The 13,136-nt window shown below is 41.7% G+C and overlaps 2 protein-coding genes across 2 annotated transcripts; one reads left to right on the top strand and one right to left on the bottom strand.

Annotated features, from left to right (window-relative positions):
- Window positions 1-22: 22 nt before the first annotated feature.
- On the bottom strand, window positions 23-2,835 carry josd2 (Josephin domain containing 2). Its single transcript, XM_083679320.1, has 5 exons — window positions 2,639-2,835; window positions 2,308-2,436; window positions 1,878-2,003; window positions 1,457-1,651; window positions 23-797 (listed from the first exon to the last, which is right to left on the bottom strand). Exons 2-5 carry the CDS (start codon window positions 2,427-2,429, stop codon window positions 686-688), a joined length of 555 nt encoding a protein of 184 aa, XP_083535446.1. The 5' UTR covers window positions 2,430-2,436; window positions 2,639-2,835; the 3' UTR covers window positions 23-685.
- A 2,161-nt stretch (window positions 2,836-4,996) lies between these two features.
- ube2s (ubiquitin-conjugating enzyme E2S) lies at window positions 4,997-8,688 on the top strand. The gene is made up of 4 exons (XM_083679317.1): window positions 4,997-5,309; window positions 6,102-6,249; window positions 6,409-6,599; window positions 6,803-8,688. The coding sequence occupies exons 1-4, from the start codon at window positions 5,307-5,309 to the stop codon at window positions 7,166-7,168; spliced, it is 708 nt and encodes a 235-aa protein (XP_083535443.1). The 5' UTR covers window positions 4,997-5,306; the 3' UTR covers window positions 7,169-8,688.
- The last annotated feature ends 4,448 nt before the right edge of the window (window positions 8,689-13,136 follow it).

Here is a 13,136-nt window from a genome sequence, read left to right as displayed (position 1 = left end):
ATGCATCGTTTTGTATAAATAACACATTTGCTTTATTATTGTATCCTCTGTGTGTGTGTGTGTGAGAGAGAACTTGAGTGCATGAGTGTAGTGTGTAACAAAGACAATGTTCCCGTTAATTTGGATATGCATAGTTAGATGGAGAGACAGACAGAAAACAAGGACATAAAAGATATATTTACATACACAGTCATCATCACACCAGCCAGTGCTCCCACAGTACCTCTTCTGTGCATAGATCAACAAACCGGTTCTAACAGGTCTACCACAACAGTGCTGTGCATAGAAGTAAGAGAAGTGAGAAAGAGAGAGAGAGAGAGAGAGAGAGAGAGAGAGAGAGAGAGAGAGAGGAGGATAAGGCAGACGATGCAGCTGTAGTGGAGATATCAGAACAACGGCCACTTCTGTAAACTGTTACAAACAAGCCAGTCCTTCATTGCGGGAGAAATCCCTTGTCTTCTTCAGTTCTCTTTGGAACTTCTTGTGTACACGTGTTTAGACAGGTGTGTGTGTGTGTGTGTGTGTGTGTGTGTGTGAGTCAGAGTGCCCACACTTAACAAAGGGTAGTGCGTTCCCTGAAGGATTTCCTTTTCTGAAGCGTCTCTTGTTTTCAAAAATGCTATTTTTTTTCCAGAGCAGGAGTTTGAGTTCCATGCTGCATGAAGGAATGTCCTGCCCAGAGGAATTACTTCCTGGGGTCGTCAGAGTTCAGCCATGTTCCGTCCTCCTCCACTTCCCTTCGGACAACCAGGAGCATCTCTGCCACATCCTGAGAAAGCTGTTCACTGAGAAACATACTGAGAGAGAGAGAGAGAGAGAGAGAGAGAGACAGAGACAGAGACAGAGAGACAGAGACAGAGAGTGCGAGGGAGGGGGTATAGAGAATGGATTACAAGGGTGCAGAGTCCAAACAGTGACAAACAGACAATGAGGTAAGCATCATGAGACTCCTGTGGGATGACTCACCCAATGAGACACAGAGTTCAAAAAACACTATAGAGCACAACAGTATCTACTCTAGTCCCAGGCTGCTGTGAGCTGTTTTCAATTAACTGACACATTGACTGTTCTGCTAGAATTTGACAGTACAGAAATTATTTTTGTATACACTTGCAAGGCAAATGTTCATCAATATAAGAAAATAACATTTGGAGACAGCAAATTCAATTGACAAATGTCAATCTTCCTCCTTGACAGTTTTTTTACAAAGCCTGGCCTTGAGCCTGTGATTATCTGACTTGAGTGTCAAGTGAGTCCCAATAATCTATTGGTAGCTATAGATTCTCCTCTCCTTCATCTGCACTGCCCTGAAAACATAGGAGTGGTGAAAGCAAGACATTGATAGGCATTTTCTATCACCAATCCTGCTCTTTTATTTGTGTTAATGAAAGGCAGGGAGAGAGGAGCCACTTCAGACTATTGAGATGCATCACTCATCTGCCCTGCCGTCTCTCACCGGAGCTCTGCTTCGTTCCCGATGTAAGCAGGACTCTTAAGTTTGGAGTCGAGGTTGTAGTAGTGACCGTTAACCTGGCGCACTGCGAGCCAGTGCCGCCGCCTGAGGGGTAGGGACACAATTCCAAGGGACACACGTGATGGAACGTTCAGGATGAAACCCTGAACCTTCTCTACGCACAGACTCTGTACTGTCCTAAGAGAGGGAGAGGGTAATGGGAGGACAACAAAAGAGGAGGAGGTTACATTTAAACCTGGGGATACACTCAAAACTTGTTCCAGCTTTAATGTGGTTCTTTTAGAGTTTTGTAATTCTTCCACAGCGATGTTTGAATTCAACTCTTTCTAGGGGTGTCAAGAAGTTTTGTTCTGATGGTTTATGTCTGCCCTTTGTGATAAGGTTTGGGTGGTCTGACTCTTACCTGCGTTTGTCCCACCATACTGCAGCCAGATCTTTGCTCTGTAGTGCAGCCATGATGACGTTAACATCATAGTTCCCTGTGCCCAGCATCGAGCGGTGAGGGTTCACGACACATTGTGGAGCTAGCCTGGCAAGGAGGAGGAGAGGACCACTGTCAGAGCATGCACTACAGTACAGGATATATTACACATATATTTTAATCACATGACAGAGTCGAACTGAGCAGTACTGTGCTGGCCTGGTTACGCAGCCACCAAAGTTGTTGTAACAGTACTCAAACTTAACAAATCTTGTGTAAGAGAGAATGTTATTATTGACACAAAGGACCCCATTTACTCAAGTCCCCCTCACTCCCACCACTTGATGTAATTACGTACGTACTTACTCTCTCTCTCTCTCTCTCTCACACACACACCAAAATGTGACCTCACCGCTTGCAGATGTCATCGGCTGTCTCCTTGGTGAACACTCCTTCCTGGAGCACGTTGTTCAGAGCATGAATGGCGCACAACTCCAGTCTCTGCTTCTCATGGAACACCTCTCCTTCGCTCATACTAACCCTGATGAGCGCGCGCGCACGCACGCGCGCACACAAATATTAATACTATTGTTCTATGAAAACTTGTACTATGAAAGCCTGTACGCCTATATAAGTTCATTAATTGTACGATTTTCATTTAAATCTACTCTTAGTCATACACTTACTGCTATCAAGATAATAGCTACCAGCAGTAGTACTACCAGCTATGCTAGCTAGCTTACCGTATTGGTTGTCCGCAGTGCAATAGCCAAATGAAGCGATATATATCAGCGTCAGCAATAGGTCTTTCACTGTTTTTATTCCGCGACCAACAGAATGATATATCGGGCCTATTGTGCAGATCAATCTATTATACAAAAATTTGCTGATTATGCGATTTAACGTTGGCAAGAAGATGCTGGTGGTCTCTATGGTAAGAACGAGAAACCGGAAGCCTGGTTGTTGTTGTTGTTGTACAGCTGTCACGCCCCGTAAACTGGAGAGAGCGTTGTTTTTGTCATCGCTGATTCTAGCAACTACTCATCTTTAACGCATCATGGACTGTTTAATCAGTATTGAGTGCGTATTAGTAGCGAGGAGCAATGCGCTGGAGTATTGAACCACATCTGGGAAACCCATACACTGATTACAAGAAGTGAATCTCAATAACACACAAGTTGTTACACTAGCGATGTGGTGATATAGTGTCTCACACACTATGAGTACATCAGGAAGATTGAATGATAAGTGCTGTGTAGAAAATGTGGAGCCATAAATTATTACCGGTACATGTAAATTAGAATAATTGTAATAATAATAATAAAAAAAACATTTGACATTTCCTCACATAATTTCGCAGCACACTGCAAACCCTCATATAGATTTTCTCAGTGTTGCCTGCATGGTTACCTGCCGACTCCTTCAAGAGAATTACATTCGAGAACATATCGAAACGGCCGGTGTTGAAGCGCGCCCTGGTGGTGAATACTGAACACTGCACTAATAAAGCTGCCTTTTTTCTCCCAAAACGCCTTTCAAAGTAATAATATAAAGAATCGGTTTCTTCTCCTTTCTGTGCTTGGGGCAGTCCACCCATGTACTTGTATCCCTCTCTGATGTTACTCATTAATACCACAGTTATCCTCTTTTAGTTGAGAGCCACACGACATCAGAGCTAGTACTAGGCCCTTACTCATTGATAAATGCCTTAGGTTTTTGTCCTCTGTCATTATGCTGGTTCCCACAAATCACTTGAGTAGCGGTGAAATATAGAGACAATTGTTGTATTGCCATAAAATGGATGTCTTAGAAAAAAAAAGAAAAAAATTGTATAGCACACAGCTATTTCTTACTCAAAAGAAGTAAGACAAATAGTCTTCCTTATATTGGGTGATCTTATAGTGGGTGACAAATATTTATGAATTTTAGCCTTATTAATTAATTCCATAACCATTCGTGGTTATCGGTGACCACAGTCAAAATACATTGTAATACAGGAGCTTTGTAATTTTGTGTCGTAATTCTAACAATACCACTTTTTTGTATTCTTTCTTACAAAGTATTAAGTGCCTGATGCTAGTTAAAAGCCACCGCAGCGAAATTCCAAACAACGACATCCTCCTTTATAATAATGATATAACCCCCGAACTGGACTTGCAGTGTCAGACATGTTGCTGTTGTGTTTCTGCATGCACACACTCGAAGAGGCAGCCACCAGAGACAGAAAAGCGAAAATCGACATGTTCATGTGCAAACCGACTGTCGGGTAGGACACTCCATTTTAGAAAAAGAAATTCTGGTCCAAAACAGTGTTCGTAAATGAAATATTTATTTCAAGGGATCTCATTCGCTGATCGCTACAGATTAAACATAGTCATTACAACTATTAAGAAACTCTTAGAACACTTGAATGCTACATACTGAACCTTTAAAGGGGAAATCTGGGATTGGTCATTTGACTTAATGATATATAGCTATTGCTTCTTGAAGAATATAACTTGTCATTCAATTCCGATCAATTCAATTCAATTAGCTTTGTTCAACTGTCTTACCCCATCAGAGCCCAACATATAAGTTTGTAAACAATGTAATTGTAAACAAACACTGTTTTAACTGCTTTAAAACATGGTTAAAACTATCATTACTTCTGTCAGTTCTTGCATCCATAGCTCCGTCTATGAATTTGAGAGTGGTTACCTTTCTCCAGCCCCATCCCTCAGCTGTTTACCAAACAAAGTGACGCTTTGTTGTTTTTTGAATCCCAGATTGCCCCTTTAACTTGTAAATCATTCTGTGTGCAGCGACTGATGTTTCTCGTGTGGTGCTGTCTATCAAGTCGGTAGTCCTACCCTCTGGGTGGGTATGAGTTATTCAAACGCACCTATGGCTTGGGAGCATATTTGACATTCTCGACTTTGGGTGGCTGTTTGAGCTGCCAAGTATGATGACGACAGTGCAAGTTTGACAGGTGATTGGTCACATTTATTACAGTGTTTGTACACGTGTTCTATTCCTCAAATGATGATTGGTCAGGACAATAAATGTTCCTTTGGAAGATCGTATTTTTGTTCCTGTGTCAACGAAAAGGAGAATAGAGAAAATAGTAGCAAGCTACGAGCTGTAGCTACTCAGTCTGGCAGTTAGCCACCGATAGCAGTATAACTTTTGATACTTTTTTCTTGTGACTTTCTCTGCGCATTTTGGAATATCGAACAAAACACCCAGCTACGTTTTTAGCAGAACAAACTAGCTACTTTCGAAGGTCCCTGTCATCATTGGCTAATTAAGTTAGCTAGCTAGCATTTATTAGTTTCTCAGGGCTAGCAAGCTAACTTGGCTAGTTATTCATTGAGAAAATTCTGCCTAAGAATCGACGACAGAGCTACCCGACTTCCAATACGTTTTGAAGACATGGTAAGTCAACGACTCACTGAGGGACCGTCGTAGGCCAGGTTACGGGAAATAGAAGGTTAATCCATAGAGGTGTGAGCATTGCTAGCTCATCCATTGCAGGTTGCTAGCTAAGTTAGCATACTAGCTAGCTTGTGGGTCGGTCGAATCCCTGGCCAGGAACGAAAATGTTCCACGGAACATCCCATGATTAGCTAAATAACTGGCTAGATAGTTATCAGCTGCGTGTACGTTTTTATACATTTCCTAATCATCAAAAATCCCCTTTTGTTAAATATAATGGAATTTATAAGTAACTTTCGGTTCCTGGTGTTAGATACCGTCCCCTGGATCTGGAATTCTCATTTACAGTCCAGCAATTAGACTGTCCCACTTTTCGGTCGGAAGCAAGCCCAGCTTGTTAGCAAGCTCTAGCCGTCTAGCTAACCGAAGTCATCACTGTAATGTTGGATAGAATGTTTGTTGATATTAACAACTATCACAGTACAAGCAACTTAAGAAGAAATGTCAAAACATCAAAATGAGTGGCTCACTAAGTCCCCAGCTTACATTGATTGGCCAACTCATCTAGTGCTAGCCTAGCTAGCAATGTAGTCAATTGACTCACAGCATTGCAGTGATTGAAAATGTATCAAATGTAGCCCGGTAGGAGAAATATCATTAATGGATCAACCCGTCTGATTGTACTGACATGATGATTGGTATTGTTTGTGCAATGTCATTCATTTATATTGTCTACCTCAGTGGAAGTGTGGCACGATTTCTATTTATATTTGTGTGTTTTCCTCTTTGCAGAACTCCAATGTGGAGAACTTGCCCCCCCAGGTTTTACGTCTGGTGTACAAAGAGGTGTCAGCATTAGCTGCAGACCCCCCTGAGGGCATCAAGATCTACCCCAGTGAAGAGGATATCACAGAACTGCACACAGCCATTGAGGGACCAGGTAACTTGGCGATTTCTTTATAGCAGTTTAGTTCACATGGACTTTATTCTGTCCCGTAAATACAGACTGGCTCAACTTATTGCACTCGCTATCATACAGTGGCTCAAGTAGAACACCCTTTCCTGTTAACATCATTCATTCCTCCTTGTGCTTTGACAGAGGGAACACCATTTGCAGGAGGTGTTTTCCGGATGCGCCTGGTTCTGGGGAAGGATTTCCCTGCTGCACCGCCTAAAGGGTACTTCCTGACCAAGATATTCCACCCTAATGTGGGTCACAAGGGAGAGATCTGTGTCAACGTGCTGAAGAGAGACTGGAGAGCGGAGCTTGGCCTCAGACATGTTTTGCTTGTAAGGGGCATGTAATAATCTCTATAGGTGCACCTCAATAGTCTAAAATGGCTTCCGCGCCATGCCACATTCACTTCATTTGTTTCATTGTTGTCGAATAGATTTTTAGTGTAGTCATCTCTGCTTAGTCTAATCAAAGGCTAGAAAGCAATACCCATTTAACTCACTACCCCCCCCCCCCTCCTTTCTGTCTCTCCCCTCAGACCATCAAGTGCCTTTTGATTCATCCAAACCCTGAGTCTGCTCTGAATGAGGAAGCTGGGCGTCTGCTCTTGGAGGACTATGCTGAGTATGCTTCCCGTGCTCGCCTTCTCACAGAGATCCACGCCATGGGAGGGCACGGGGGGACCTCGGGGGGACCCCAGGACCCAGCTGATGGCCCCCAGCCTAAAAAACATGCGGGAGACCCCACCAAGAGGGCAATGGGGCCTGGGGTGGCCCCTTCTGCAGCACTGGGTAATGGAGCCAACGCAAGCAGTAGCACCACAACCAGCAGCAGTAGTAGTAGCAATAGTAATGTCGTAGGGAAAAAGAAAACCGATAAAAAGCGTGCATTGAGGCGACTCTAATGCTTTAGGTGAATTCTCAGTGTGCGTGTGTGCGTGTGTGTGTGTAAATATAAATATTGAAGTGAGCAGAATATGTTTTTGTTCCCTCTGTCCCCGACTGTACTGTCCATTTTGTACTCATTGCATCTTATATCCCTGTCCTTTCTATCACTTATTACCCACCAGTCCTCTGTTAGTTCTCTCCATTAACCCTTACTGTCATGATCTATTGCATTCCATACACAGCACTATTGAATGTGTGTGTGAGATTGCAAACAGATACAGAAGTGACCCTGTTCCAGACAGTAATGGTTTAATTCTGGTTACCAGTGTGTATTTCCTTATCCCAGAAAATTACTCTTTCTATCCCTCCTTCATAACATGGCTTCTGTTGCTGAGATGGTACTGTGTACTGCCCAGCCGGCCTCCTGCAAGGATGTTTTGTCACGTTGTGATTTGAGTTACCTCAAGCTAAATCAGTTTGTCATACATGGATAGCAGTAGAGGACTTGTTTGGAGATAAAGCAACTGTTCTATACTGGTCTATATATGTGTCAGACATAAGATATGATCATTGGGTTATGTGAGGAAGCAACCTGCAAAACTAGCTATTTTCTGATGAATGTTAGTTAAGTGACTGAAATGAGAGGAACTCAGTTGGGGGTAAACTTTGCTCTGAATATTGATTTTTGAACATGTCTGTCACTTTTTCTTTCTTTTTTTTAATGTCTCTTCCTTCCCTATGTGACTGTTTTTCCAATTTTTTTTTCTTTTTTTCCTCTCAATAGTCCAGTATTTTCAAGAGTGGTTTTAAAGTGACAGGCTTATATTCAGCTGTCTTGGTGTGTTTATGGGGTAATAGATATTTGACTGTTGGGGAATAGGCTCAGGTGCAGGATTGTGCATACAGTTTAAAGAGCGTTCTATCTATTCTGGCATAGGTCACAATATGTCCATTCTGCTCTGGTAAATATGGTGTTTAGGATTTATTTGCCACTTTCTACCCTTCATGAACACCTTATTGTTTGCCTTTTTGTCATTTAGATAATGTGATTGAAATACCTCTTGACCAACCAGGCCATTATTGTAAATTAATTAAAAAGGTGAAATAAAAACACCTCCCTCCCCACACACGCATGTATGCACTGTCCTGCTCCTTGTCTGTCCCTTAGGCCATATTATGAAAAACAATGTTTTTCTCAATAGGGAAGCATCCATAGATTTGTTAGAAATTCTCACCACTTGATTCACTGCCTTGGCTTGGTTTCCTGGGTAGGTTTTCTTCTTCAGTTGTAAATGCATGTTGGGGCCTACATTTCCCAGGGAAACACTCTCAAGTATTGTCTTTAACTTGAGTGGAAAAGGTGCCTGGGAAACTAAGTCTTTGTGCAAACTTACGGGTGGGTATTTTTGTGTCCATTTAAGTTATTTGAATTAATAAAAGATAAGAAATATTTGAAGAAAAAGTGGAAAATAAACCATGTCTCATGTTCTTCTTTTACTGTAAGATGTGAATGAGTGGATTGGCTGGATGAGTAGGGTTCCTGACTAATAAAAGTGCTATCAAAGTCTAGTTTTTATATATATTTGAATATGAAGACATGTCATAGTCATACACTACATTGTCATAGGCTTTCACACTATGTAGGAAAGGAATCGTCAAAAGATGCAAGGCGTCTGAGACGTGGGTTGCGTCCCAATAGGCTTTCCTCTATTCCTTTCATTTCTTCCTTCTCAAAACACATTAGAGGAGAATATCTAAGGGGACAAACCTTGGATCTCTTCCAATCCGAGGAGGAAGCAATGAGAGAGTATTAGAGCAATGGAGGAGAGACTATAGGGAGGCACACATGGCCTCTAAATAGTCTACAGAGGCCTCCTCTCCATCAGCAATGACCTGAAAACTGGATAGGTGAAGAGACTTTGCATACAATTCTCCACCCTTTTTTCTGAAGTGTGGATTTGTGTATTGACTCCCCCACATGGATTTAAATGGAATGGATGTGTAAGATGGTGAAAGCCCATGCTTACTGCAATCCTATGTCTGCCATGTGGGAGAGTATACACTTTAGGAAAAGGGTAGAGAATTAAGATGCAGAAAATATAATCAGTTCAGTTCAGTTTACTTTTTTGTCCCAGATGGGAAACTTGGCTCACAGTTAGGAGTCACTATTAAAAACATGATATACAAATACAATATACTACTATGCAGAACAGAACAATCATGGAGGACATCAATGATGTAGAGTGCAAGTTTACATGTGCAAATTAAGCAAGTTTATTGCAATAGGAATTAAAGACTCTTTAATCTTATTGCACCCGGGGTACTCTGAATCTACGGCCTGAGGCTTAAAATTCAGAGTGAAGAGGGTGGCGTTTACTGTCCAACACAGACCTTACGGAGAACATGCTGGTCAAAGATGACAGTGAGTGGGGTCTGTTGAGCACCTATAACTTTGCCAGTCATCTTGACAATAGAGCTCAGGCGGTTCTTATTCCTGATCTTAAGGTTACAGTACCAAGCAATCATGGAGAAGGTAAGAACAGATTAAATAAAAGACTTAAAAACAGCGACATCACTGTCCTATTTACATTAAACCATTTAGCTTTCAAAGGAAATACAGACATTGCTGACCCTTAATACAGATACGTCAGTGTTGGCATCAAAGTTCAATTTGTCATCAATTATTGTCCCAAGGTATTTATATTGATCGATAAATTAAATACCAAGCCAATTGATGAAGGTCTGAGATGGCGGGAGTAGTTGTCTCCTAAAATCAATAGCCATATCTTTGGTCTTAGTTACATTTAGTTGGAGGAAAGAATCATCACACCATTTAACAAACTCCTCCACCACAGGCCCATGCTCAATTTCGATTTTGCCTTCACCTGTCCAGTTCATTTCATGCAAAGAGACAAAGGAAGCCAAGCTGTATTGAGATACACCCGTAAACCCATGAGCTCTGTACACACCTGCGTTGCCGACTGAAATGTGCACCCAGCAGGATGTTATTTGACGTCCCTAATGAATGGCTCTGGCCTCACATTGCAGGCATGCAGAGCAGCCACCCACCTGTGTGGAAATAGAAGCCTGCTTTGCAGGTAATTATCAGGGCCTCAGACACCTGGGGTTTGGATTAACGGTGGCACCTCCATGAAACCCTCAATGTTTCCTGGTGAAATGTCACCTCCTTCTTGTCAGGCACCCACCTAGCTTACTTAATCGATTGTATTGATGGTCAGCCGTTTATTTCAGGATTTTGCACATCAGGAGTGATTTGTGGTGAAAGATTTCAGAAGGTTCAGACAGAGATATTGTGTCCTGTGAATGTGTCAGCTTTATGGCCTGTTTTTCTACACTTTTATGTTTTATATCATAGGTCCAAGGACAGCAGGCATCATTTTAATTTGTAATGCACAAATTAGAATGTTCTTGTATTTTCAGTCAACAACTGTTAATATGTAGGCTAGGCCTATAACAATCCTTTGGAAAAGGGGTGGTAATGAGAGAACCCACATAGGCCTAACATGGTTCTGTTGGACAGCACTGCATGGAAAAAATGGCAAACTTTACCTCTCAAAACAAATCAGTGTCTCGCATTTAGTATTTCTCGTCATGGTTGATTGGCAGATTCACTCACACTCAGTGTTCCTCTGGCTATTGCGCCATGTCCTCTCCCCCACCCCGTTTTCAGTGCTTTCATAATTGCCACCAACATAATGACACAGTTGCTGTGGCAACCGTTGGTTCTTCTCTCTCTCTCTCTCTCTCTCTCTCTCTCTCTCTCTCTCTCTCTCCCCCCCCAACCCTCTCTCTCCTCTGAATTCCCACATCCACGAAAAAGATAAGATGAGAAGCATAATAGAAACATTAAATATATTTAAAGGCTGTGATTTGATTTCCTTGTCATCTCTACTGATGATCATAGGTCTAAAGAAAGTCCTGGTTGATGTTATGCAAAGCATTTTTATATATAGGTTCTAGCCATTTATATTTTTCTTCTGGCACCTGTGCAGTTGCAGCATCGTTGATAGTAATAAGTAATGTTTATTGTATAGGCTATTTTGTGATATTGGAACCAATCGCTGGACCATAATTACTTCCTCAAGCCAATTAGAGTTGATCATGTTATGGGTTGGTATTCACCATAGGAAAACGCTGGATTAAACTCTCATCAGCACCAGTTTCAGAGACCAATGAGCGCGCGTCTGTGCTTGGCGGACCTTTGTGAAACCAGTCGCTCAATTGTGTGTGATCGGGATCGGAATATTTGAAGGGGCTCACACAGCGATATGGATTAATGGCAACGCCGGGTTGTATAGGGAAAATGTGTAGTTTAATTGAGGAAAATGAACAATATGTCATTTTGACGCTATGATGTGGTTTGTCGCTCTAGGTTATTGCATTTTGTAGGTTAAACGTGCCATATCTTGTAGGCATATTTTGTACATAAGACATTTCGTTGTGCAACACATGGAATTTATGCACAAACATTAGTTACAAAAAATGTTTTCACTTGAAAAAGTCGGACAATTGTGAAAGATTCCACTTTCAAAGCTGGCATTGCAGAGTTAAGTAAAACATTTTTTTTTCATACAAGAAAAGGAATTGGGGAAATAAAGGAAATAGCGCAGATATCTTTATTGTCGACGGATACAGTCTACTGTAAGATACGTAACATGGGAGAACAGACATGAATCGATCACTCTTTTTTACTCTTAACCACGAGTTTGTCTGCTGTAAATTGAGGAGTGTTTGTCAGAACAGTTTTTCTTCAACAGTTTATAATCCTCCGGCAGTCGTAATTGTCAATTATCAACGACGTATCGTCCGTAAATCACTGAGATACAGTGCGCACGCTCTCCTTGACTGTTCTCCAGCATCAACTCTAAAAGCAACGCGCAGGTAAGGCAGTAAATTCACCTTTTAATGCTGCAACATCATTAAACAATTGCTCAATAATAGTTTTCCATTATGTTAATATTTCTCGTTACCTATGATACACATCTACATTTATATCGATATGGATGAATACGAAATCAACAAAACAATTTGATAAAAGGTGCGCCACAGATATTATCGTTAACTCATCAAACACACCCTTATGAAAAGGATCTGACACACACACTGACACAGTTTTACACATTGGTAGGTTACGTTAGTTATAGGAATATATGATGAGTGAGACATTGACTACACACACCGACGCAGCCAGTCAGTGCACACACTCCGGTGCCGATACACCCACACACTCTTAATGATACATGCAAGTCATACCCGTAACCCACATAATGTAGGCTATGATGGCAGTGTTTGAGTTACAAGTTGTTAAAACATATAGGTATGTATGCATGTACATCACATACTGCGAACAGTCAGAGCAGGATACACAGGTTTGTTGCGCAGTTCTGAAACACTGTCTTTCTCTGCTGGCCTTTGATAATAGCTGTTTTGTTTGCTCATTAGTAATTTATAGTGTTTCCTTATGAAGTAGGCTATGGGGAATGTTGTTCAAATGCATTTTAGTCATTTTGCATTTTGGTCTCCAAATGGGGGTGCACACCCCTATTTCTATACAACAACTGGGTAAATAGTTTATAGGCCTAACCCCCTGCTTAGGTTGATATACTCAGTAAGTGTCATATAGGCCTAATAGACACATTCTGCACTGGGATATTCATGTTATTACAACATCATAACACCATCCATCAACTGACACAAAAAAACATGTTTGATTCTGTCTCTCTGGCCCAATGGCATATTCTGATCTGGTGTGTTCAGAAATGGTATATAAGTTAAGCGGCATGTCACGCCTTCAGTGGTCATGTAACTCATGGACGCATCAACATGATCTGCACAATACTGAGTGTTTTTCCCTTCACCTTTCGTTCCCATTCATTCTCTCCCTCCCTCCCTCCCTCACTCCCTCCCTCCCTCCCTCCCTCCCTCCCTCCCTCCCTCCCTCCTTCCCCTTAGCACACAGCATTG

The sequence above is a fragment of the Argentina silus genome, assembly GCF_951799395.1.
Source record: "Argentina silus genome assembly, chromosome: 10".
In the NCBI taxonomy this organism is placed as follows: domain Eukaryota; kingdom Metazoa; phylum Chordata; class Actinopteri; order Argentiniformes; family Argentinidae; genus Argentina; species Argentina silus.
The sequence above is the reverse complement of the archived record's forward strand: the minus strand, read 5'-3'. Positions and strand labels throughout refer to the sequence as shown.